At 46.4% G+C, this 27,196-nt stretch overlaps 1 protein-coding gene across 1 annotated transcript; it reads right to left on the reverse strand.

The window, feature by feature from the left end:
* Positions 1–660: 660 nt before the first annotated feature.
* Positions 661–23,079, reverse strand: LOC119845739 (keratin, type II cytoskeletal 8-like). The gene is made up of 10 exons (XM_043506390.1): positions 22,749–23,079; positions 17,216–17,426; positions 15,032–15,092; positions 14,705–14,800; positions 12,259–12,405; positions 11,329–11,454; positions 8,973–9,193; positions 7,609–7,698; positions 7,106–7,262; positions 661–753 (listed from the first exon to the last, which is right to left on the reverse strand). The coding sequence occupies exons 1-10, from the start codon at positions 23,077–23,079 to the stop codon at positions 661–663; spliced, it is 1,533 nt and encodes a 510-aa protein (XP_043362325.1).
* Positions 23,080–27,196: the final 4,117 nt, after the last annotated feature.

A 27,196-nucleotide genomic window follows, 5' to 3' on the forward strand; every position in this document is an offset into this window, starting at 1 on the left:
ACTAGAATTTTCTCAGAATTTCGTTATGCAAAAAACTTTGAAGCGTTGGCTTTTTACCCCAATTCAGGATGAATTTTTTTTCACAATCCCCAAATTTTTCATGGACCAGCATGACCAGCCCTGTTCCCAATGCACCCCACTCACCCAGCTCTGCTCAGTAACATCAAGTGGGTCTTTGATCCCAAAACAATCACAGACCAGCTCCTCTGCTCAGTTCAGAGTAGCAGCCATGTTAGTCTGTATTTGCAAAAAGAAAAGGAGTACTTGTGGCACCTTAGAGACTAACAAATTTATTTGAGCATAAGCTTTCGTGAGCTACAGCTCACTTCATCGGGGAGAGGTAAGAAGTTTATTGAACTATGACCCTCTCTGGGCAGGGGAAAGAGAGGAAAAACATAACAGAGCTTTGCTCTGCAGCCACTGAGAAGGAAAGAAGCATAGACTGATAGGGACCAAACACTGATGTCAGGGGATACTGGCAAACCATTTACTCCACTGTTGCCTGCGCTCACCCCATCACCCAACTCCTCTATTATCATGAACAGAATTTGCAGCCACTGCTAGATTTGGGGTGGGAGGGTCCCAGATTTCTGCCCCGTCCCAGTCTCCCCCAGAGACCTACTGGCTTAGCTGATCAATAAAGGCCCATCTGTTAAGGCACTAAAGTAATAGAGGCTCATCTGAGAGGACACCGGACACCAATTTTCCATCCCCGGTTTTATTTTTCTCAGTCAAGCTTTCCAGGGGGAGGAACTGGGGGGGCAGCACCAATGCTTACGAGCTGCCAAATTTGCCAGCGAATCTTGTGCTCAGCCCACCTAGAAGAGGTTTTGTGCTGGGAGAGCAGCTGAGCCTGATTAGGGGGTGGGGCTTTGTGCTGAGAGAGCAGCTGAGCCCTGCCTAGGTGGTGGGGCTTCTGACTAGGGGCCCTATAAAGGTAGCCAGCCAGTCAGGCAGCGGCACAGGAGCTAGCAAACAGAGCTTTAAACAGGGGAGTTTGAGTGGGAGTTTGCAAGGGGAGTTTGGATTGTGGTGCTTGTTTGGGGTTTGCTTTTGCTGGGGGGGTGGTCTTTTTGGTGTGGCTTGTGTTTCCAAGATTAACAGGATTTAGGTGGGAAGGAGATGACAGATACAGAGGCAGCTGTGGGAGTGACTCCTGTAGTGAAAGACACATTGAGAATGACTGGATGTGGAAGCTGTGGTATGTACATGATCCTGGAGGGGGGAACCGGTAAGAGTTTTTTCTGCATGAAATGTCGTCTGATAGAGCTGATGGAGGAAAAGATCCGAGGTTTGGAGATGCAGGTGGAAAGTCTGGTTGAGTTTAGGAAGGGGTTTGAGCAGATGATAGAGCAAAGATATGAGGTATCTGAAGGGAAAAGCTCAGACTCACAGATGGAAGCAGGGCTGGGGAATTTTGAGGAGAGACTGGATGAGGAAAGTGGTCAGTGGAAACATGTGACTCAAAGAACCAGGCAGAGGAAAAGACAGGCTAGTGAAGGAGAAATAGAGCTTAGGAACAGGTTTGCAGAGTTGGAAAATGAAGAAGGGGCTCGGCAGGTACTTGTTGAAGGTGGAAGGGTAAGGAAGAAGAGAAGAGAGGCTAGTCCTATAGAAAAAGGGGAAGAGTCAAGGGAGACTACACCAAATATGAGCCCCAGGAGGATACAGGATGGGTTGAAGAGGATTGTAAGGGAAAATAGGAATGGAAAGAACTTGCAGCCAGAGGGAACAGGGGAGAGACTGGAGAATAGCACGGTGACCAGGAAAAGGTAGGTCTATGTGATCGGGGACTCTTTATTGAGAAGAATAGACAGGCCTGTAACTGGAGCTGATCCTGAGAATAGAAGGGTGTGCTGTCTTCCGGGTGCTAAGATACGGGATGTAGACCTGAGGTTGAAAAGGATCCTCAAGGGAGCGGGAAAGAATCCCCTAATTATCCTTCATGTGGGAACAAATGATACAGCTAGATTCTCGCTGGAAAGTATTAAGGGAGACTATGCTAGGCTGGGGAAGACGCTTAAGGAAATTGAGGCTCAGGTGATCTTTAGCGGGATCCTTCCTGTTCCTAGAGAAGGGCAACAAAGGTCTGACAAGATTATGACTGTCAACAGATGGCTTAGGCAGTGGTGCTATAAGGAGGGCTTTGGGATGTATGGCCACTGGGAGGCATTCACGGACAGAGGACAGTTCTCTCGGGATGGACTTCATCTGAGTAGGGAAGGAAATAGACTTCTAGGATCCAGGCTGGCACAACTGATAAAGAGAGCTTTAAACTAGGAATTGGGGGGAGATGGATGGGAGATGTCCAGAAAATCTCCACGCCAGATTTTAGCATTGAGAGGGAAGAAGATGAAGTAAGAAAGGATACAGCCATGGGTAGGAGAATGTATATAAGGAGCGAGGGTGGTGTGGATACTAGTCTAATAGGTTATACTGGCTGTAGAATGACTGTGCCTAATAGGGTACAAAATGTGAGCGAGGCCAAACAGCAAAAATTAAGATGTTTGTACACCAATGCGAGGAGTCTAGGTAACAAAATGGAGGAACTAGAGCTACTGGTGCAGGAAGTGAAACCAGATATTATAGGGATAACAGAAACATGGTGGAATAGTAGTCATGACTGGACTACAGGTATTGAAGGGTATGTGCTCTTTAGGAAAGACAGAAACAAAGGTAAAGGGGGTGGAGTAGCATTGTATATCAATGATGAGGTAGAATGTAAAGAAATAAGAAGCGATGCAATGGATAAGACAGAGTCCGTCTGGGCAAAAATTACATTGGGGAAGAAAACTAGTAAAGCCTCTCCTACGATAGTGCTTGGGGTGTGCTATAGACCTCTGGGATCTAATTTGGATATGGATAGAGCCCTTTTTAATGTCTTTAATAAAGTAAATACTAATGGGAACTGCATGATCATGGGAGACTTTAACTTCCCAGATATAGACTGGAGGACCAGTGCTAGTAATAATAATAGGGCTCAGATTTTCCTAGATGCGATAGCTGATGGATTCCTTCATCAAGTAGTTGCTGAACCGACTAGAGGGGATGCCATTTTAGATTTAATTTGGTGAGTAGCGAGGACCTCATAGAAGAAATGGTTGTAGGGGACAATCTTGGCTCAAGTGATCATGAGCTAATTCAGTTCAAACTAAATGGAAGGATTAACAAAAATAAATCTGCAACTAGGGTTTTTGATTTCAAAAGGGCTGACTTTCAAAAATTAAGGAAATTAGTTAGGGAAGTGGATTGGACTGAAGAACTTATGGATCTAAAGGTAGAGGAGGCCTGGGATTACTTTAAATCAAAACTGCAGAAGCTATCGGAAGCCTGTATCCCAAGAAAGGGTAAAAAATTCATAGGAAGGAGTTGTAGACCAAGCTGGATGAGCAAGCATCTTAGAGAGGTGATTAAGAAGAAGCAGAAAGCATACAGGGAGTGGAAGATGGGAGGGATCAGCAAGGAAAGCTACCTAATTGAGGTCAGAACATGTAGGGATAAAGTGAGACAGGCTAAAAGTCGACTAGAGTTGGACCTTGCAAAGGGAATTAAAACCAATAGTAAAAGGTTCTATAGCCATATAAATAAGAAGAAAACTAAGAAGGAAGAAGTGGGGCCGCTTAACACTGAGGATGGAGTGGAGGTTAAAGATAATCTAGGCATGGCCCAATATCTAAACAAATACTTTGCCTCAGTCTTTAATAAGGCTAGAGAGGATCTTGGGGATAATGGTAGCATGACAAATGGGAAGGAGGATATAGAGGTAGATATTACCATATCAGAGGTAGAAGCGAAACTGAAACAGCTTAATGGGACTAAATCGGGGGGCCCAGATAATCTTCATCCACGAATATTAAAGGAATTGGCACCTGAAATTGCAAGCCCATTAGCAAGAATTTTTAATGAATCTGTAAACTCAGGAATAGTACCGAATGATTGGAGAATTGCTAATATAGTTCCTATTTTTAAGAAAGGAAAAAAAAGTGATCCGGGTAACTACAGGCCAGTTAGTTTGACATCTGTAGTATGCAAGGTTCTGGAAAAAATTTTGAAGGAGAAATTAGTTAAGGACATTGAAGTCAATGGTAAATGGGACAAAATACAACATGGTTTTACAAAAGGTAGATCGTGCCAAACCAACCTAATCTCCTTTTTTGAAAAAGTAACAGATTTTTTAGATAAAGGAAACGCAGAGGATCTAATTTACCTAGATTTCAGTAAAACGTTTGATACCGTGCCACATGGGCAATTATTAGTTAAATTAGAGAAGATGGGGATCAATATGAACATCAAAAGGTGGATAAGGAATTGGTTAAAGGGGAGACTGCAACGGGTCCTACTGAAAGGCGAACTGTCAGGTTGGAGGGAGGTTACCAGTGGAGTTCCTCAGGGATCGGTTTTGAGACCAATCTTATTTAATCTTTTTATTACTGACCTTGGCACAAAAAGTGGGAGTGTGCTAATAAAGTTTGTAGATGATACAAAGCTGGAAGGTATTGCCAATTAGGAGAAGGATCGGGATATTATACAGGAGGATCTGGATTACCTTGTAAACTGGAGTAATAGTAATAGGATGAAATTTAATAGTGAGAAGTGTAAGGTTATGCATTTAGGGATTAATAACAAGAATTTTAGTTCTAAGTTGGGGACGCATCAATTAGAAGTAATGGAAGAGGAGAAGGACCTTGGAGTATTGGTTGATCATAGGATGACTATGAGCTGCCAAAGTGATATGGCTGTGAAAAAAGCTAATGCGGTTTTGGGATGCATCAGGAGAGGCATTTCCAGTAGGGATAAGGAGGTTTTAGTACCGTTATACAAGGCACTAGTGAGACCTCACCTAGAATACTGTGTGCAGTTCTGGTCTCCCATGTTTAAAAAGGATGAATTCAAACTGGAGCAGGTACAGAGAAGGGCTACTAGGATGATCCGAGGAATGGAAAACTTGTCTTATGAAAGGAGACTTAAGGAACTTGGCTTGTTTAGCCTAACTAAAAGAAGGTTGAGGGGAGATATGATTGCTCTCTATAAATATATCAGAGGGATAAATATAAGAGAGGGAGAGGAATTATTTAAGCTCAGCACCAATGTGGACGCAAGAACAAATGGGTATAAACTGGCCACCAGGAAGTTTAGACTTGAAATCAGACGAAGGTTTTTAACCATCAGAGGAGTGAAGTTTTGGAATAACCTTCCAAGGGAAGCAGTGGGGGCAAAAGATCTATCTGGTTTTAAGATTCTACTCGATAAGTTTATGGAGGAGATGGTATGATGGGATAATGGGATTTTGGTAAGTAATTGATCTTTAAATATTCAGGGTAAATAGGCCAAATCCCCTGAGATGGGATATTAGATGGATGGGATCTGAGTTACTATAGAAAATTCTTTCCTGGGTATCTGGCTGGTGAATCTTGCCCATATGCTCAGGGTTTAGCTGATTTCCATATTTGGGGTTGGGAAGGAATTTTCCTCCAGGGCAGATTGGAGAGGCCCTGGAGGTTTTTCACCTTCCTCTGTAGCATGGGGCATGGTTGACTTGAGGGAGGCTTCTCTGCTCCTTGAAGTCTTTGAACCATGATTTAAGGACTTCAATAGCTCAGACATGGGTGAGGTTTTTCATAGGAGTGGGTGGGTGAGATTCTGTGGCCTGCGCTGTGCAGGAGGTCGGACTAGATGATCAGAATGGTCCCTTCTGACCTTAGTATCTATGAATCTATGAATCTAAGAGAAGAGGGAGATGGACGCATTAGCTGACGGGCTTCCAACCCTGCATCCCAAAAGCAACCGATCGCGGCAGCGCGACGGAGGGGAAGAATCAAGCATGCTCAAAGACAGCACCAGTAGGAGACAGACCCACCATCCCAGATCACAGGCCGGGACAGTGACCATTCAAAGTCAGAGGGATGGGCCATATGTGGTCTATATGCATTACCCACCACTTACTGGTTACATCAGCAGCCACTACAAGATGACAGTCTGCTCTCTGCTACAGGCTCCACTCTGCTTTTGTAACCCACACACCTTCTGGGTGTGCTGTTCTGGCCTATCTAATGGCACTGAGACCACTTAGAGAGAGAGCTAGAATGTGTCTGCTCTACAGCCTTAGCTAATAGGAAGTTGGCTTTTATCTGATGCTGTAGAAGCTCACACTGCTAAGCTCCAGAGGCCCTAGGTTCGATCCCGCCCACCGACAATTGGGGTCTGTTAGCGCTACACTTAGACTTGTGCGGGATGAAACACACACATTCTTTTTTTGTGGGAAATCTTTTCTTTTTATGATTTCTTTTCAGACCTTCCCATGGAACATTTTGAGGCTTTTCACAGAACCATAGAATATCAGGGTTGGAAGGGACCTCAGGAGGTCATCTAGTCCAACCCCCTGCTCAAAGCAGGACTAATCCCCAACTAAATCAATTTAAAAATCAATTTTCAATTAAAAAAAAAAAAACAACTCAAACCACAGAAATGTTTGATTTTTTCCAAAGCCACAAACGTTCAGTTTTCTAAACCAACCAAACGAAATGTACGGAAAATTGAACCCAAAAAAAATGAATTTTTTTTTTTTTTTTTTACAAATCTCCAAAAACTTGACCCAAAATTTTCAGTTTCTTTAACCAGAAAATTTCAGCCAGAATGGAAATTTTCCATGGAAAATTTACACATTGGTCAAAAACAGTGTTTTGCCCGAAAAAAAAAGGAGGACATGAAATTTCAGCCACCGGGAAGCTTCCCAGTTCTGTGAATATGGACAACACCTCAGACCCATTCTAGTGATGCAGAGAACACGGAGCAGCCACCAGCCAGGCTGGGCCCTTGTCTATATCCTGCCATCTCAGCCAATGAGATGGCATGGGTGAAACTGAAGGCAGTAGATGGGCCTTTATTGTCATTAACCTGATTGCCTCGGGAATGAGAGTTTAAGCAAGGCCAGAAAAGGTCAGAATCTAGCCAACGGTCCCGGCACCGGACAATGGCACTGGAACACTTTTAATAGTGGGGGTGCTGAAAGCCAGCCCCCTTGCCCCCAGGCATGGGGCCAGCAGCAGCCAGGACCCTGGGTGCAGGGCCGGCATGGAGCCCCAAGAGCAGGGATGGCAACCAGGACCTTGGACACGGGGCAGCAGCTGAGACCCTGGATGCGGGGCGGCAGCTGGGACCCTGGACTCAGGGCGGCAGCCAGGACCACAGTCATGGAGCAGCAGCCAGGATGCTGGGCGTAGGGTGGCAGCCAGGACCTTGGACATGGGGTAGCAGCTGGGACCCTGGATGCGGGGCGGCAGCCGGGACCCTGAGTGCAGTGGCAGCAGCCGGGACCACAGGCACAAAACCTACGCAAAACCTGGGGGTGTTGCAGCCCCCCTGCTCCCATAGTTCTCATGCCTATGGCACCGGATGTGATTGTCAACAGTGGGGTATGTTCTGCAGCTCACAGGATGAGACCTTAGTGAATCACAAGGGGCAAATTTCTCCTCTCTGACCCACATGACAGAAGCAGTCTCTCATATTCTGCTCTCCCTACTCGTGCCAAACTCCCACCTCCTAGTAAAGTCCAGCACTGCTATGGGAGTGGGATTTTGCCCTGGTTCTATGGGCTGCCCGGCTACCCACCTCCTCCCCGGTGCCCCCGATGAAATATATTTACTTGAATAGCCGGTTGTCTTAGTCTGAATGCTCCGGTTTTGCATACTGGATTCCAGCCTGCCAAGGTGAAGAGAGTGACAAAACTTAGTGAGGTGGGATGCAGAGAAGGACACAATGAGTGCTGTGCGTGCAAGCCACCATCAACACAGACTCAGAACAGTTCATCTGTGTGTCATGAGCCCCATACTGCTTGTAGCTAACGGAGATTCTCCTTTGGCTCAGTCAATAAGGGCCTGTATTGTGAAGCAGAAGGATTGGGGTTCTACCCAAGAAGTTTTGAGTGGAGAATTAGCATGCTGCATAGCAACCACAGTGAAGCCGGAGATAGAAATATTTCTTACAGGATCATTATCCTTATGGTACTAATGAGAAGTTAAATGACCTCCCCTAAGTCCACAGTGAGCCAGCAGCAAATCTGGGACTAGAACACAGGAGATCCCAGCTGCTTTACTCCATTTCCTCCACTGCTTGAGGCTGGCTTGTCTAGGATATAGATTGCTGGGAACACCTCATTGACTCCATGACTCACTCCCCTGGAAGGCATTTCACCCCTGCCTCAGCACAGCCGCAGACAGAGGCCGCCTGCCTGACATACCAGCGTAAGGCAAGGAGTGAAGAAGTGGTGAATCAAGCTCAGAGGCTGTGCTCAACCGGGAAGTGGCTGGCCTGCTTCTGCGTAAACAATGATTTCCGTAGAAAGCTGTCTGGCTGTAATCACACACATCAGAACGCTCTTGTGCACCCGCAGTTAAAGGACCAGCAACCTGGGTTAAGAGATCATTAAGGGTCAAGTACAGTTTATTGGGGGAAGTCACCCTGAAACAGAAACAGAATATCTACAGGCTAACCAAGTGGCTCCTCCAAAGGTACTCCACACACACAGCATCCATTTTGTCCCGCACAGCTACATTAATTTCCAGTCTGCTTGTTCTTAATCTGTACTGCTCAGTCACAAACCCATCTCCTCCGATGAGGTGGCAACCTTGGTCACAATGAGCCTAGCACTGGACTGGCCTGTTGGGGCCAGTGCATCAGCACTGAGCTCATCTGGTTTCTCTGACTGGCCCTCCGACCCGCAGGAGGCATCCATTCCCATCATGTGCCACCCGACCCCCTTCCAAACCCACCTGAGCTTCTTTCCCAGAGAGAGGTCAGCAATCAAAGGGTTAATCCATCTAGCTCAGAGACAGACAGGTGCACCATGTCGGAGCCAACTTTCTAGCACTGGGGGCTGGCCTATGGTACTCAGCTCTCTCATTGGTTCTCCCATTGCTGGGTGTGGCGGAGAGCCAACCAATCATGACTCACGCCATCCCCATCCCAAAGCCCACCTGCTCTCCTCTCCTTCCAGCAGCTTCCTGTAGGTGGCGATCTCGATATCCAGCGCCAGTTTGAGGCTCATCAGCGCCTGATACTTCTGCAGCTGGAGCGCCATGTCCTGCTTGGTCTTCTGCAGGGCATGTTCCATCTTCTGCAGCTTCTCTGTAGCATCTGCCACAGCGATCTTGCCTTGCTCCTCAGCCTGGACAATGTCCGCCTCCAGCTTGGCATTCTGCAAAAGAGACATTTGACAGATTTCCACTGAGACCCAGACTTTCTTTGGAGCCATCTATAGAGGAATGGGTTCAGCTGACAGCAGAAATCAGCTGGGACGTTCTAAGGCCAACTCTCCAATCACGTGGGCAACTCCAAAGAGAGCTAGTTACTGGGTAAGTGGAAATTTCCCAGCAAGAAAAGAAGTAAGCAAGGGAAGAGAGGTAGGGCCCTTATAATTAATGACAACACACATTTTGGAAGGGGTATTAAGGCTTACGTATCAGGACTTAATCCAGTCTCTGGTCTTAGAGATCAGGAGGAGAAGAGAGGCAGGTGACATTTTTCATCCAAAACTTATTTTTCACTGCAAAATGCAAATTCACATCGGCTGAAATATTTTGGAATCCATTCACTGAATTGCTTCAGACGAAAACCAATAAACCAACAACAGAAAAAGCCCAAATGTTTTGTTTTGACATTTACAATGTGGGAGAGCCACGAATTTAAATCAGATCTCCTGAGTCCCGGACCAGCACCATAACCCAATTTGTAAGGTGCTGAGATACATTGGCAATGAGAGTGGGGAAAGTTGCTACGTAGAGAAAGAGACCAGAGAGGGAGAGCGAGGCTGGCTAGAGTGTGGAACTACAAGTCAGAGACAGACAGAAAGAGACAGATATTCTAAAGCCAGAGGGGACCATTTTGATCAGCTAGTCCAGTGGTCCCCAACCTTTCTTGTGGGATTAGCATATTGCCCCGCCGCCAAAATGCCGTTGAGAAACGGTAATGCTTCTCGGTGGCACTTTGGCGGGCGATTCTCCGGCGGCCACACTCGGTGGCAGCATTTCAGCAGCGGGGTGTCCTACGGACACACAAAAATGCCCCAGTGGGCGCCATGGTGGCCACAGGCACTGCATTGGGGACCACTGAGCTACTCTGATGCCCTCCTATATAACATGGCCCATAGAACTCCCTTAAAATAATTCCTGTTTGAACGAGAGCAGATGTTTTAGAAAAACAACTGATCCCGATTTTAAAGTGTCCAGTGATGGAGAATCCACCACAAATTGTTCCAATAGTTAACTGCCCTCACTGTTAAAAATCTGCCCCTTATTTCCAGCATGAATTTGTCTAGCTTCAGTTTCCAGCCTTTGGATCTGGCTAGCTTTTGGCCGCTAGATTGAGGAGCCCGTTATCAAATATTTGTTCCCCATGTAGATACTTATAGACTGTAAACAAGTCACCCCTGAAGAGATAGATAGGACAGTGACTGAATTCCTAACCAATGCATACACTGGTCATGGCTTTAGCAAGGGTTCAGGACACAATTAACATCCTACCCACACTACAGAATAGAATCACATTGAGACTGGGTCCCCAAGCCCGACTATCGTTAGAGAGAAAGTCGGACACATGCAAGAAGCCTAAAGGGAAGTCCCTTTCCCTGGTCACATGGCCTCAAGGAAAGGGTGGCACAAGCACCCTAAAGTGGGTGCAACAGGTGCCCAAACCGTGGCCCTCCCCCCAAAACACCGCACCGCCCCTGAGTCCCTGCCCTTCCACCACCTCTTCCCCCAAGAACCCAACCCCCACTTGCTCCTCTCTGCCCCCTCCCCCCCCATTGTTCGCCCTTATGGCCGGTAAAAAGTGGGAGGGCCATGGCCCCCTGGTCTCCACCCCATTTGGGATGCTCCTGCCTCAAGGTCTCTCCGAAAGAATGGATGGAGAAAATGACAAGGAGGTGCCGATTTTCAAGTGCTGGGTTTTCAAAAGAGCCCAGGTATCCAGCATGGACAAGAAGTAATCAGCTTGATCAGCAGCAAGGGAGAGTTAGGTTAGAGATAAGGGAAAGCTTTCTACATGTAAGGATAGTTAAGCATTAGAACAGGTTGCCAGGGGAGGTAACAGGTTTAGACAAACACCTATTGGGGTGCTCTAGGTATACTTGGTCCTGTCTCAGCACGGGGCTGGACGAGATGACCTCAAAAGGTCCTTTCCAGGCCTACTTTTCTATGATTCTATGCACTCAGTGCACTGAGCTTTTGGAAAATCTGGCCCTGTGGGCACCGAATGACTTCAGCAGAGCTCCCCCCAGAGCTCGATGTGGCCCCCTCCATCCACATGTGAATCCCCAGCTGTTTCCTCACTGACCTGTTCTTTCAGAACTGCAATCTCCGCCTGGATCCGTGGGATCATCCAGTTGAGCTCGTTGAGCTCGGCCTTGGTGGCACGGAGCTCTTCCCCGTGCCTGTCTGCTTTCTCCTGGATCTGCTCGTACTGCGTAGGGGAGAAAGGGAAAGAGAGAAGGAGATGCTGAGTCCAGACCAGGATATAGAGAAACACGAGTCTGGGAGCCGGTGAGATCCACCGCCTCAGTGAAGAGCCTCATGCTAGCTATGTCGTGTCACCTCACTGCCAGCAAGGGTGCAGAGGTGGGCACGTACAAATTAGGGTTCCCCTCAGAATTGTCATCTATGCAGCCACTGTCCTGGGTGGGGAGAAAACAGCTCCATCTTTCAGCACTGGTCCTTGGTCGACGAAGGAAGATGGGGGGAACAGTTTCTCCCATCCCCCTGGATCGGGGGGCCCAATGGAGTGAAACCAAGTTCCCACCCTTTGTGGCAGGCCCCTAAATCCACTGCATGCTCAGAGGGTTCAGGCGGGTGTCTGAGGGGAACCCCACACACAAGACCTTCAGCTGGGGTGGCAGGAAAGGCTCTTTGGTTGGGGTAGCGTAGGGGGTTATGTGGCAGGAAGGCCCCTCCACCAGGGTGATGGCCTTGCACACAAAGCCCAGGATAGACCCCTACCTGCTTGATGGCTGTAGGTCAGTGCTGAGGAAGGCCACAACCCATCTGACTAGGAGTGGCAGAAAGAAGTGGGCCTCAGGTGGTGGACCCCTGCTGTCAACACCACCCCAAGCAAAGGATGAAGCCACCTGGCAAAGGAACCAGGAAGCTGTCTAGGGCCCTGGCTCGCCCTGTTCCATATTGTCACTTCTCTCTTACATGGACCAGGCCTCACACACTGCCCTGCCCTCCTAAACAGCAGCCGCTCAGGGCAGAGATGGGCCTCACTCACCGTGCTCCGATACTTGCTCTCAGCTTCCTCTCGGCTGTTCTCAGCCATCTCCTCATACTGCACTCTGGCCTCCGCAATGATGCTGTCCACGGATGTGACCATGAGGGTGTTGGACACCTCTACCTGGGTCTGCTGTTCACGCAGCTCCTACATGAGGAAGAAAACCCTCATTCATTACAGCGAAGGACAGCGAACCAAACTGCATCCCATAAGCCCTGCAGCTGGCTCCCATGGAAACTCCCTTCCCAGGCTGATATAAATCAATGCTTCAGCCTCTTCTGGATTCTCCATGCAGCACTGGTCACCCCACCTCCAAAAAGGATATTGCAGAATTAGAGGGGTTCAAGGAAGGGTGACAAATATGATTAAGGGGCTGGAGAAACTCTCATATGAAGAGAGATTGACAAAATTGGGATGGTTTCTCTTCAAGAGGAGACGACTAAAAGGGGACACAATAACAGTATATACAATAACGAATGTCTAGAGAAGGAAGATCGGGGTCTCCTTACACAAGAACGAGGGTACATTCCATGAAGTTAAAGGGTGGAAAATTCAAAATAGAGACAAGAAAATACTTTTTCCATACAGCATGTCATTCACCTGTGGAACTGACTGCCACAAGAAGTCAGTGAGGCCAAGAACGTCGCAACATTCCAAAAGGGATGGGATGAGAAGAATACCCAAAGTTATAACAGTTAACGCTGACAAATTTAGGGAGGGGTTTAACATCTCCTGGTTCAGGTGTGAAGCCTATCTCTGTCTGTCAGAGGTCAGGATGAGCCCTAACATGGAGGTAGATCATTCCACCTTTACTAATTCTGTTTTTCTTATACTGAAGCAGCTGGTGCTGGCTACTCTTAGAAACAGGATAGTGGATTAGATGGAACTCAGGTCTATTGGAATATGGAAGTCCCTATATGCTTAGTGTCTTAGGTATGTCTACACTACAAAAAAAGACCCATGGCAGCAAGTGTCAGAGCCTGGGGCTATAGACTCAGGCTCAAGCTACAGCGCTATAAAATAGCCATATTGACATTCCCACTCCGGCTAGAGCTCAGGGACTGAGACACAAACCCCTTGCCGACTTTCAGAACCTGCGCTCCAGCCTTGATGGGAATGTCAAAAAGGCTATTTTTAGCGCCATAGGGTGAACTCAGTGAGCCCGAGTCTGCAGATCCGGACTTGGACACTTGCTGTGGCAGGGGTTTTTTTTGCAGTGTAAACGACCCCTTAAGAGACTGCGTGGAGGAGCTCCTGAGTTCTGATCCCATCTCCACCACTTACATGCCAAGTGGCCTTGGGTGAGTCATTCTGTCTCAGTTCTCCTGTCTGTAGAATGGGAGTCATGACACGTACAACAGAGGAGTTTTATAAGAATCAGTTGGTGACTATTTATCCCAGTTGTGGGCCCCAAACAAACTCCAAACAGCTCCTGACCATTGTGGGGCTTGAAATCTGGCCTGGAATTTTGCAGCTAGTTGTAAAGTGAACTGTGGAGGCAGGTCTGCCCCTTTAAAAAAAGACAATATCTCTGGCTCTCTAGACTGGGAGGATCTTTCATTACAGAAACTCTGTTACTCAATGGAATTCACTCGGAAATTTAGAACTGTAGTCATCATCTAAATCGTAATCTAAGTGTACGTCTACACTTACAGTCACTGCACACACCCCTAGCATGGGTATAAATAGCAGTGTAGATGGTGAGGCACTGCTTAGGCAGGTAAAGACACCCCAGAACCATAGGCGCTGACTTCCTCTCTTTCCCGTGGGTGCTCGACTCCCCACTCTGCCCCTGGCCCCGCCCCCACTCCACCCCTTCTATGAGGCCCGACCCCTGCCCTGCCTCTTCCCACCGCTTCCCCACCCCCGTTCCAACCCCTTCCCCCAAAGTCCCCATCCCAACTCCCCCCCCATGCAAATATTCCAACTCCTTCCCCAAATCCCTGCCCTGGCCCTGCCTCTTCCCCCACCCACCCTGAGCGCATCATATTCCTGCTCCTCCACCCTCTCCTGGAGTGTGCTAACACTGCCAAACAGCTGTTTGGCAGTAGCCAGGAAAAGCTTGGAGGTAGGGGGAGGAGCGGGGACGCGGTGCACTCGAGGGGGAGGAAGAGGAGGAGGAGGGGCGGGGTGGGGGGTGAGGGGAGCTTGACTGCCGGGGGGGCAGAGCATCCACTAATTTTTCTCCATGGGTGCTCCAACCCTGGAGCACCCACGGAGTCAGCACCTATGCCCAGAACTTTGGGGCATGTACCCTGCCCAGCTCTCTACACATCCAACCAGTGCCTTCCCCGTCTACACTGCTAGCATGAGCTGTGTAGTATCCCACTGCCTCCACCTGCTAGAGCCTTTCACTGCCGCATCTAGCCACACACCCCAGTGTGGACGCAGCCCGCACCTCATGTGCTGCCACAAAGTGTAGACAAGGGAGAGAAAAGCCACTTACCTTGGCATAAAGCTCTATCAGGAAGTTGATTTCATCGGTCAGATTTTGCAACTTGACCTCCAGTTCCTCCTTTTTGATGTAAGCCTCGTCCGTGTCCTGAGAAAAGAGTCCAGGAACCTGTGAGTCAGACTCCAACCCTGTTTACTAAGATTGGAAGTTCTTTGGAGGTAGGAGGCCATCTTTTTGTTCCGTGTTTGTACAGCGCCTAGCACAATAGCATCCTCATCCATGACTGGGCCTCCCAGGCACTCCCACAATACCCATAATAAATAAATAATAATGCCCGATGCCTCACGCTAAACCCAGTTGGAAGAAGCATGGACTCACCTTCTTAAGCAGGACAAATTCATTTTCCCTCCTAGTCCGGTTGTTGATTTCTTCTTTGTATCTGTGAGCAGGAGGGAGGGAATCAATTCATTGCAGGGTGCGTCTGAGTGGCTGGGAGTTAATTCCCTTACGGAAGCTATAAAGATGTGGGGACCATCAAAGCATGTTCTGAAGGGCACCCAAAACCCCAGCTGAAGTCAGTGGGAGCTGTAGGTGTTCCTCTCCCGTGAAACACCCACTGACTTCAACTGGGATTTTGGGTGCTGTTGCATCAGGCCCTTGCTGTTGCAACTGTGGCTGGGCACTTTGGGACTTTGCAAAAGAGAGAGGTGGTGTGGCCTAGTGGTTCTATTCTTGTCTTCGCCACTGCCCTGCTGTGTGATCATGGATGAGTCATTTCCCCTCCCGCCTTTTCTCTGTTTACACCGTTTACACTTTCAGGGCAGGGAGTGCATCTCACGATGTGACTGCACAGCCTCCAGCATAACAGGGCCATGATCAGAGTTGGAGCCTGTAAGCACAATGGGGATATAAATCTGGACAGGCTTTGAGTTACTGAGCCTGATTTAAACCCACCAAGGGCGCGATGGAGTTAGTTTGGATAATCAGTGGTGTAGCATAGGTGCCGACTCTGTGGGTGCTCCAGGGCTGGAGCACCCATAGGGGGAAAAATGGTGGGTGCTGAGCACCCAATGGCAGCCCCCACCCGATCAGCTTCTCCTTCTCCATCCAGCGCCTCCCACCCACCGGCAGCCCCACTGATCAGCGCCTCTCACCCTTCCCAGTGCCTCCCCTTCCTCCAAGCACCCTGATCAGTTGTCCCATTCAGTTCCGAGCATGCACAAGGCACTGGAGAGGAGAGAGAAAAGTGAGGGTGAGGCGTGCTTGGAGAAGGGGGCAGAAGGGGGCGGGAAGAGGTGGGGTGGGGTGCGATGGAGTGGGGGCAAGGTGGGGCAGGAAGAGGCAGGGCAGGGGTGGGGCCGTGGGGGAATGATTGGACTGGGGGCGGGGCCTGGGGCAGAGTAGGGGTTGAGCACCCCCAGCTCATTAGAAAGTCGGCATTAGAAAGGTGAGAATTAGAGCTGTGCAAATTGTACATTTTTCAGTTCACTAAGAGTGCCGAAAAATCGGGGGTGGGGAGGAATCATTTCAGGTACACAGAAAAGGGAAATTCTCAGAATTTCTGGAGAATCTAAAAGTAAAAATTAAAATAAGATCGTTATGGATCCAATGAAACATTCCATTGGACCCAAAACGAAACCTTTCGCTTCGACTGGGCTTTTATTTACGTGTTGGCATTGTGTTTCAAATAAAATTCAAGGAAAATTCAGTGAAGCCAACACAAATTCACAGCACAGTTTGTTGTTGCCAAAGCTGCATTTTCCCCAAATCACGTTTCAAACAAAAATATTCTCCCAGGTCCATTGGTATAGACTTGAGGTGACTATGAGCAAAAGATCCCCTACCCCACTGAGTCTGGAGACACCAACCATACTGCAATTTTGCCCATTGATATAATGGACCAAGTTCTTCTGAAAAGTCATGTTTCGACTGCCCCTTCCCGAGACCCCCTGCCCCTAACTGCCCCTCCAGGACCCCACCCCCTATCCAGCCCCTCCGCTTCCTGTCCCCTGATTGCCCCGACCCTTATCCATACCCCCGCCCCCTGACAGACCCACCGCAACTCCCACACCTATTCAACGCCACCTGTTCCCCGTCCCCGACCGCACTGCCCCCGAACCTCAGCCCCATCCAACCACCCCCTGCTCCCTGTCCCCTGACTGCCCCCCAGGACCCCCTGCCCCTTATCCAACCCCTCCACTCCCCTCCCCCTTACCATGCCACTCAGAGCAGCAGGACTGGCAGCCGCGCCACCGGCTGGAGCCAGCTACGCCACCGCATTGCCTGGCAGGAGCTCACAACTCCACTGCCCAGAGCGCTGGCGGCACGGTGAGCTAAGGCGGCGGGGAAAGGGGGACAGCAGGGGAGGGGCTGGGGGTTAGTCTCCCCGGCCAGGAGCTCAAGGGCCAGGCATACTTTGCCCACCTCCGCTTTAGGATCTCCTTCTTCCATAGCTAATGGATACAGGCCTGGATGTGCAAAGGACCCTAGCCTGGAATCTTTACCCAATCCTTTCAGCGTGGTGAGAAAGTCCCCATTGGCCATTTCCTAGTTTGGACTCACTTTCGCTTGAACTCTTCCAGAAGGTCCTGCATGTTGCCCTGCTTGGATTCCAGCCTAACCCTCTGGTGCCCCAGGTCCTCCACCTGCTTCTGCAAGTTGTTGATAAACGCCTTGAACATGTTTTCCATGTTACTGGGCCCAGTTTTCTGGCCCTGCAGCATGCGCCACTTGGTCTTCAACACCTGGTTCTGCTGCTCCAGTGTGTGAACCTGGGGAGATAAGGAGTTTGCGTCCTCAAACTGGTGTGACTATGCACATGGGAGACCTTAGGCCAGACTTTTCAGCTGCACTAAAGCACCTTTGCTTCACTTCAGCAGTGGGAAAAAGCATCATTAAAATCGGTGTAAATACAACTGGTGATTTATAAGAGCCAGTGTGCTCCAGTAGATTGAGCAACTGGTTTAGGACTGTGGACAGCTGGCGCCTGGGTAAGCTTGGGCAAGTCACTTCCCCTCTCCATGTCTCCTCCCGACCTGTGTCTGTCTCATTATTTAGATTGTAAACTCAGTGGGGTGGGCATTATCTCTTGCTGTGTGTCTGAACTAGAACTGGGCAAATTATGTTGTTGTTTTTTTTTAGTTCATTACCAATTTCAAAGGGTCAGAAAAAAATATAATTTGGGGTCAGATGGAAATTTTTGGCTAATCAAAAAGTCGAAAAAAAAAGTTCATTCTGGATTGAACAAGAAGTCTAATTTCTACAAAATTAAAATGTTTTTGACCATTTGTAAACATTAAAAAAAAATTAAATAAAACTAAAGGATATTTTGCAACTAAATGTCATTTCAAACAGAAACATCAAATCGCTTTGTACCAGTTTTTGTAATTGTTTTGTTATGTTTTTAAACAAACCATTCAGTGAAATCAACATGAATTAACAAAATGTTTTGGCATCACTGAACTTGACTCTTTTTGCTAAAAAATTTCTCTCCACTCTAATGTGTACAGCACCTGACACGCTAGGGCCCTGATCTTGAAGGTTTTATTGTAATACAAATAAGAGTGTTCAACCAACTCCAGCCACAGGTACCTTTTCCTTGTGCCATGAGCTTTCCATTTTTATCCAAGCTACACCAACTATTCTTCACTTTGACCGTTTCACTTTCACAGTTTCTCAGTGCCCAGATTTGGACACATGCCCCAACAGAATTGTTTGTGCTCTCTAAGCAGCTGTGTCCATGGTAAATGGAATCTGCACACAAGCTGAGAAAAGTGCTTTCCGTGGCTGGAGCACCCACCGGGAAAAATTAGTGGCTGCTCAGCACCCATTGGCAGCCCCGTGGGCCAGCGCATCCCCCTGCCCCCAGCGCCTCCTTTCTGTCCTCCCCACCAATTGGCTCCTCCCCTTCCCTCCCAGCACCTCCCGCACTTGAGGGTGGGATGCACTTGGGGGGGGGTGGAATGGGGTGGGAAGAGGCGGAGCGGGGCTGGGGCCTTGGGGAAGGGGTAGAGTGGGGGCTGGGCCTGGGGTGAAGCATCCCCCCAGCACATCTGAAAGTCGGCGTCTCTGCATTAAGCTGTGCTGAAACAGACACTACCTTTCAAAACAAATTAAGAGCAAAAATAACCCTCTTGACAGTCTCATTAATCGATTATAGGAGACTTTTGATCAGAACATTGATCTAACTTCTGGCCTTAAAATCTATGACTCTGACACTAGAGAACTGGGCCCATCTCCTTATTCTTTAGCCACAAAGGATAATTTATCTCCTCTATGCTAACCCATAACTCCCTGGGAAGAGAACCTGTTCCTACGTATACCCTATGTACTAATCTTTCTCCACTTCAGGAAGTATTATTGGGGATTGGTCCTGCTTTGAGCAGGGGGTTGGACTAGGTGACCTCCTGAGGTCCCTTCCAATCCTGATATTCTATGATTCTATGAACAGGACAAACCTCACTCACTTCCACAGATGGCTACAGGACACATTCACTTGGAGAAAACACTTGGTCCTCATGGAAAACTGAGCATTTTTCCAGGATAAGACTATCCCCACACTTAAGAACATAAGAATTCCCAGACTGGATCAGACCTTCAGCCATGCAGTCCAGTATTCCATCTCTAATAGTGGCCAGTACCAGATACTTCAAAGGAAGGTGCAAGAAATTCCACAATGGGCAGATGTGGGATAATCTTCTAAGGGATCTTCTAAGCCGGGGTGGCCAACCTGTGGCTCCGGAGCCACATGCGGCTTTTCAGAAGTTAATAATGGTAGGACAACAAATGGGAATGAGGATATGGAGGTAGATATTACCACATCCAAGGAAGAAACTTGAACAGCTTAATGGGACTAAATCGGGGGGCCCAGATAATCTTCATCCAAGAATATTAAAGGAATTGGCACATGAAATTGCAAACCCATTAGCAAGAATTTTTAATGAATCTGTAAACTCAGGGGTTGTACTGTATGACTGGAGAATTGCTAACATAGTTCCTATTTTTAAGAAAGGTAAAAAAAGCAGTCCGGGTAACTACAGGCCCGTTAGTTTGACATCTTTAGTATGCAAGGTCTTGGAAAAAATTTTGAAGGAGGAAGTAGTTAAGGACATTGAGGTCAATGTCAATTGGGACAAAATACAACATGGCTTTACAAAAGGTAGCTCATGTCAGACCAACTTGATCTCCTTCTTTGAGAAGGTAACAGATTTTTTAGACAAAGGGAATGCAGTGGATCTAATTTACCTCGATTTCAGGAAGGCATTTGATAAGGTTCCACATGGAGAATTATTAGCTAAATTGGAAAAGATGGGGGTCAATATGAAACTGAAAGGTGGATAAGGAACCGGTTAAAGGGGAGACTACAGCAGGTCACACTGAAAGGTGAACTGTCAGATTGGAAGGAGGTTACTAGTGGAGTTCCTCAGGGATCGGTTTTGGGACCAATCTTATTTAATCTTTTTATTACTGACCTTGGCACAAAAAGCGGGAATGTGCTAATAAAGTTTGTGGATGACACAAAGCTGGGAGGTATTGCCAATACAGAGGAGGATCAGGGTATCATACAGGAAGATCTGGATGACCTTGTAAACTGGAGTAATAGTAATAGGATGAAATTTAATAGTGAAAAGTCTAAGGTCATGCATTTTGGGATTAATAACAAGAATTTCTGTTATAAACTGGGAACGCATTACTTGGAAGTAAAAGAGGAGGAGAAAGACCTCAGAATACTGGTCGATCACAGGATGACTATGAGCCGCCAATATGATATGGCCGTCAAAAAAGCTAATGCGGTCTTGGGATGCATCAGATGAGGTATTTCCAGTAGAGATAAGGAGGTGTTAGTACCATTATTCAAGGCACCGGTGAGACCTCATCCGGAATATTGTGTGCAGTTCTGGTCTCCCATATTTAAGAAGGATGAATTCAAACTGTAATAGGTACAGAGAAGGGCTACTAGGATGATCCGAGGAATGGAAAACCTGTCTTATGAAAGAAGACTCAATGAGCTTGGCTTGTTTAGCCTAACTAAAAGAAGGCTGAGGGGAGATATGATTGCTCTCTATAAATACATTAGAGAGATAAATACCATGGAGGGAGAAGAATTATTTAAGCTCAGTACCAATGTGGACACAAGAACAAATGGAAATAAACCGGCCATCAGGAAGTTTAGACTTGAAATTAGACAAAGGTTTCTAACCATCAGAGGAGTGAAGTTCTGGAACAGCCTTCCAAGAGAAAAAGTGGGGGCGAACGACATATCTGGCTTCAAGAAAAAGCTTGATAAGTTTATGGAGGAGATAATATGATGAGATAGCCTGATTTTGGCAATTAATTGATCTTCAACTACTAGCAGTAGATATGCCCATTGGCCTGTGATGGTATGTTAGAAGGGGTGGGATTTGAGTTACTACAGAGAATTCTTTCCTGGGTATCTGGCTGGTGAATCTTGCCCACATGCTCAGGGTTTAGCTGATCGCCATATTTGGGGTCAGGAAGGAATTTTCCCCCAGGGCAGATTGGCAGAGGCCCTGGGGGGTTTTCACCTTCCTCTGCAGCATGGGGCACGGGTCACTTTCTGGAGGATTCTCTGCATCTTCAAGTCTTTAAACCACGATTTGAGGACTTCAATAGCTCAGAGATAAGTTAGGGGTTTGTTACAGGAATTGGTGGGTGAGATTCCGTGGCCTGCGTTGTGCAGGAGGTCAGACTAGATGATCATAATGGTCCCCTCTGACCTTAAAGTCTGTGATTCTATGTGGCTCCTTGTATAGGCACTGACTCTGGGGCTGGAGCTACAGGCACCAACTTTCCAATGTGCCAGGGGTTGCTCACAGGCCCTGCCCCCATTCCACCCCTTCCCATGCCCTCCCCTGAGCCTTCCATGCCCTCGCTCCTCCCCCTCCGAGCCTCCTGCACGCCACGAAGCTGATCAGGATATGTGGGGAGAGAGGGGAAGGTGCTGATCAGTGGGGCTGCCAGTGGGTGGGAGGCTCAGGGTGCGGGATGGGAGAGCTGATGGGGGGCTGCTGACATATTACTGTGGCTCTTTGGCAATGTACATTGGTAAATTCTGGCTCCTTCTCAGGGTCAGGTTGCCCACCCCTGTTCTAGGCTCTTAAGAGAGAGAAAATTTAGAAAACTAATGGCCAACACAGCCATTGAGCTGTGGGAGCAATAAGAAAGAAGCATTAAAGAGGGTTGGCCTTTACTGTAGGATGCTCATTGATTACTCCAAGCATGAACCAAAATACATATTGACGAGTTCGGGGAAGCCTCTTTTGTTTCCCAAGATGAGTCCTATAAAGTCTTGATCCTGCCCAATCTGTTTAGAAGACCTAAGCCTGAATAGTGATTTTGGGTGCCCAACTTAAGACCCCTTAAAAGGGGTTGATTTTATCCAAAATCACCAAGTGCCCATCTCTGGAACTCAAGTCTCTTTAAGGCATTTCAAGCTGAGCACCCCAAAACTGACTAGTCTAGTCGCTTTTGAAAATACAGACAGCAATTTTGACATTGCGTGGGTCTTCTTGAAAGCGTCCCATTTAGTATAACCATTGGAGCATCAGATAAGGCCTAGCTATCTTCTGGTGTTGGCTGTGAGAGCTGTTCAGGTTTATCATCCTTGGTACCATATCGATTTCTATAGATCGCACAATGATTAAACCCTCTTTATTGCCTTTACTTATTCCACTGACAACAGCTACCATGATATTAGCAATTTGCCACCACTGCCTTTTGGGCTGTATAATCACAGTTTTCGCTGGTCTCTCCTATTCTTATAAGAGGTAAAAAGTATAGGAAAGGAGGACAACAGAGCTCTTCACAACACAGATCCATCTGCCAAGGAGAGGATTTTCAGTATTAGAAGACCCAAGGCTTACCTTGTCAATAAAGACAGGTTTCAGAGTAGCAGCCGTGTTAGTCTGTATTCTCAAAAAGAAAAGGAGTACTTGTGTCATCTTAGAGACTAACAAATTTATTAGAGCATAAGCTTTTGTGAGCTACATCCGATGAAGTGAGCTGTAGCTCACGAAAGCTTATGCTCTAATAAATTTGTTAGTCTCTAAGGTGCCACAAGTACTCCTTTTCTTCTTGTCAATTAAGTGGGCAAATTTATTGTTCAGAATCTTGATCTGCTCCTTCTCCTGAGCTTTCACGAGCTGGATCTCTGGGTCGAGCCCAGTCTTGATGGGACTCATCAGGCTCCGGTTGAAGTTCACTGCTACGAGACTACCCTTGATGCCAGCCCCACCACTCATCCCCAGCCCCAAAGGGCTCCTGACTCCTCTGAATTTGCTGTCACCTGGGCTGGAGATGGCATAAGTCAGGGGGCTCATTCTGGAGTGGCCAGTGGAGGCATAGGACTGGCTGCTGAAGTTGTGGGGGGAACTCCCATACTTCTTACTGACGGAGATGACAGACATTTTGATGACACTGGTGAAGAATGAGGAAGTGCTTGGTAGGCAGTCGCAGGCACTGGAGGAAGGTCAGTAAAGGCTGAGGATTGCATGGAGTCAGTGCTGATTTATATACAGGGTGGCCATGGGGCAGGGATACACCCTAGTGGCTGTGCAGGGGTGGAGATTCAGTGCACCCAGTTCATCACCTGCTTCATCAACATGGGCCCAACCTAGTTAACTTCTTCAGAGCCAGCAGAGAGAAAACTATACACCAGTTAAAAAGTAGTTTTTAGTTTGTTGTTTAGTAAAAATGTTCATGGTTTTGGTACAATTTCTCTTTTTTCTTTTAATTAAGTAACAAATTTTGGTTCTTTATTTTTGAATAGCAATAATTTTTAGCCTAAACTGAAAACAGCTTTGGGTTTTCAACAAAAAAGGGAACATTTTTGAGGGAATTTTCTTTAAAAAATTAATTTATTTTCTAAATTTCCCATGAAAAATAATTAGCATTTTTCAAACAACTCTATGATACTATAACTTGCATAGTCAATTATATATATAGATATCACTATATCAAATTTTGTACTTAATTTTTATCTGCTGCCTCCTTAAGTGTCCTCTTTCCCAATTTTTTTCTCAGGGGTCACCTTGGTTGACAGAAGATCTGGGGTGGATGTAGCAAGAAGGCAGCAGGAATGAGGATATGGGGAACAGTGCTGAATTGTTTCATTGGTTGACTGTGAGAAGAAAACCAAGTGTCAATCCTGGTTTTGATAGTACGATCCTATTGGCTTCCTTTACCCGCAGATCTTGCAAGGAGCTTCTCTAAAGTGGCTTTGTTCTTATCTCTTGGACAGACACTGGAAGGGAATGTTGAGCATTCTACAGAAGGACACTCCAGTTCCATGTGATGTTCTGCCAGGTCCACTCTGTCTCTTATTCAGCATGTGTTTGAAGCCATGAGGAGGGAGAAGGAGGAAGCATGGGGTGCAGATTCTTGAGAACACTCAGTCATAGGTTTATAGCTCTCCAAACCAGATCACTCAGTCAGGTGTTTTTCCTGGAGTCTGGTTTAGACTGTGACATGGATGAAGGCAAGCTGGTTGAGGCTCCACCAAGATAAAGCAGAGGTGATGCTGGCTAGATTGATAGGTTTGAAGGCCATAAGGGGCCATTAAATCATCTAGTCTGACCTCCTGCATTACACAGGGCTTAGAATTTCACCAAGTGATTCCTGAATAAAGTCCTAAAGTGTAATTGACCCAGAACATGTCATTTAGAAAGACACCCAGTCTTGATTTAAAGATTTCAAATGATGAAGAATCCATCCACCTTTCTAGGTTTCTTGTTCCAATGGCTAATTATCCTCCATATTAAATCTTTGCTCTTTATTTCCAGTTGCTGGATCTTATTATGCTTTTGTCTGCTAAAATAAAGAGCCCTCTGCTATCAGAAATTTTCTCCCCATATGGGGCCTTATAGACTTACCTGATGGAGAAAGCAATCAGTGTTAGGTTAAGGAGAGTAATCAAAATATATGGTGAAAATAATATCTGTCCCTTCCAGAGAATGTGAATCTCTGCTTCAAAGTTCCCTGTTTCAGTATCTGTTTTCAGTACCACTCCACACTGTCAGATGCCTTTTACACCACTAGCGAAATGCTGCAACAGGTACATCCATGCAGTTGCTTTTATTAAAAGCATTTTGTTTTAAAAGCATTTTGTAGCATCTGCAATTGTATTTTAAAAAGCTGATTGGGATGAACCAAGATACCACAGCGATTGGCACAGCACAAGAACTTGCATGGAGAAGAATAGCAGAATGAATCAGCTCTCTAGGGGCCTGATCCAAAGCCCAATGAATTCAACAGAAATAATCCACGGTTTTCTACAAACTTTGGATCAGATCCTAAAGGCATTGCCAGAATTTTCACCAGTATCTTACAATCATGTTTGATCAGCTGGGCTTTCTAATTTTTGTCACATATAAAAGAAATCTTCTGAACTAACACTGAGTTCACATTCTTCAGACCTGTTTACCTTTTAAGGGCCTAATCCAGTGCTCAATGGAAAATCTTTCATTGACTTCAAAGGGCTTTTGATTAGCCCACAAATGTGCTTAAATAACAGCTAGTCAGGAAATGGGTTTTGTTCCCTTTAAAAATTTCAACAAAAATGAAAAAATATATATATTTCCATCAAAAAATTAGGGGAATGGTCAAAAAAAGTGTTGCCATTTATGGTCAAAATTTTCCAGCATTTTTATGGACATTCTTGTGGTTTAATCAAAACCAGACAATTCCATTTTGAGGGGAAAAAAACATTCTTCATTGAAAAACATTGTGAACAAAAATAAGTTCAACTAGCACTAGTTTAAATGCAGTTCTTATAATCAGTCTTCTGGCAGAATCTTTGTAGAATCTAGATACTGGACCACAAAGAACTGCAAAAAAATAATAATAATAATCATTACATGTAGCTTTCTTATAGCATGTTTATTAAAGGACCCTCTACTTATCTTACTGTAGCTAAAAGTCCTTTAGAAATCCAAAGACTTAATTTCATTGTGCAAGATTCTACCTCCCCACTTGCTTAGAACAAGCTTTAGTTTTATGGCAGACCAGTAATATACAGTTAGCTTTCTCATTGTTATAATCACAGAGACAGTGGGCAAATCAGTTTTGTGCCAGAGCTGGGGAATTTTCATGGCCATTTTGCAACGCTGCAATACAATGATTCTGTTTCAATCTGAAAATGGCATATTCAGCTATCTTATTCTGCAGGTAATTTAGTTCCTATTTGCTCTGGGTTAACCTTTAAACCACGATTTGAGGACTTCAATAGCTCAGTCATAGGTGAGGTTTTTCGTAGGGGTGGGTGGGTGAGATTCTGTGGCCTGCGCTGTGCAGGAGGTCGGACTAGATGATCAGAATGGTCCCTTCTGACCTTCGTATCTATGAATCTATGAATCTATGAACCCTTGTCCTGAGAATGAGGTTAATCTCTTATTAATTCATTTCCCAGGCACTCAGTAGGATACGAATGAATAATGCTATCTGAGGGCTAGTTTATGACTACTACAGTGGTGGAAGGAGTGTTTCCTTGCTCCGATGAAGAGTACTTTGCTACAAATCTTTATGGGACATTGCATACCCCTTGCCTCAGCTGATTGGTGTAGGACCCCATGTGATCTGTTTCTCTTCCTGCTCCATCTTGCCCACTAGCAGCTCCTGCACTTCACCCCACATCAGGAGCAATGATCCAGGTTTGCCATGCAGTGTACTATCATTTTCTGTATTCTTAATAACCTGGGTTTATTGCTCAGTTATCTGCTTCTATTTGAATAGTGAACATGATATCCAATGGAACCTTAAACAGCTACTGCAAGAACTGTGACACAGCAAAGAGCCTTTGGTTTTCAATACACCTTTCTGCCAATTGAAAGAGTGGAGTCCAGTCCTCCCCATACCCAGCCTGATTCACAGCAAATGCCCCATAACATATTCATGCCTGTTCTGTCCCCTGTGTTTCTTGCTCTCTCTGCTTGAAATAATTCTCAGGACTAGATTTAGCTCTGGAGTTCCCACACTCTTTTGTCCATGAGAGGTGGGTTAGAACCAAGGTCTTGCTTAAAGTTGGTTGAAAATTTTTGTTCAGAATATTTTCTGTTAAAAACTGCTTTTTCAACAAAACACAAAGTTCCATAGGTAATGTCCTATTTCAATGAAATTTGGGGGATTTTCTTGAAAAAAAATTTTTTGTTTGTTTTAGGCCAGGATTTTTTTGGTTTGGGGTTACCAAAAACATTTGGCTTCTAGGTTTTCAGTTTTTCAACAAAGCCCCAGAAACGTTGCAGTGAAAATTCTCATTTTCATCAAGTTTTAACAGGAAGAAAAATCTTTTCCAACCTGCTACAGTCTCAGTTTGTTACTTAGGCCTGGTCTACACTACGGCGTTAGGTTGACATATGCCACGTTAGGTCAAATTTATTATGTGCGAGTCTACACTACCAAGGCCTTTCCACTGACCTAAAGGGCATTTAAAATCGATGCCTGTACTCCACCTCGGTGAGAGGCGGAGTGCTAGGGTTGACCTTCCCAGGTCGAATTAGGGGTAGTGTAGACACAACGCTGTGTAATTTG

Source organism: Dermochelys coriacea, chromosome 20 (assembly GCF_009764565.3).
Source record: "Dermochelys coriacea isolate rDerCor1 chromosome 20, rDerCor1.pri.v4, whole genome shotgun sequence".
NCBI classification, from domain to species: Eukaryota; Metazoa; Chordata; order Testudines; family Dermochelyidae; genus Dermochelys; species Dermochelys coriacea.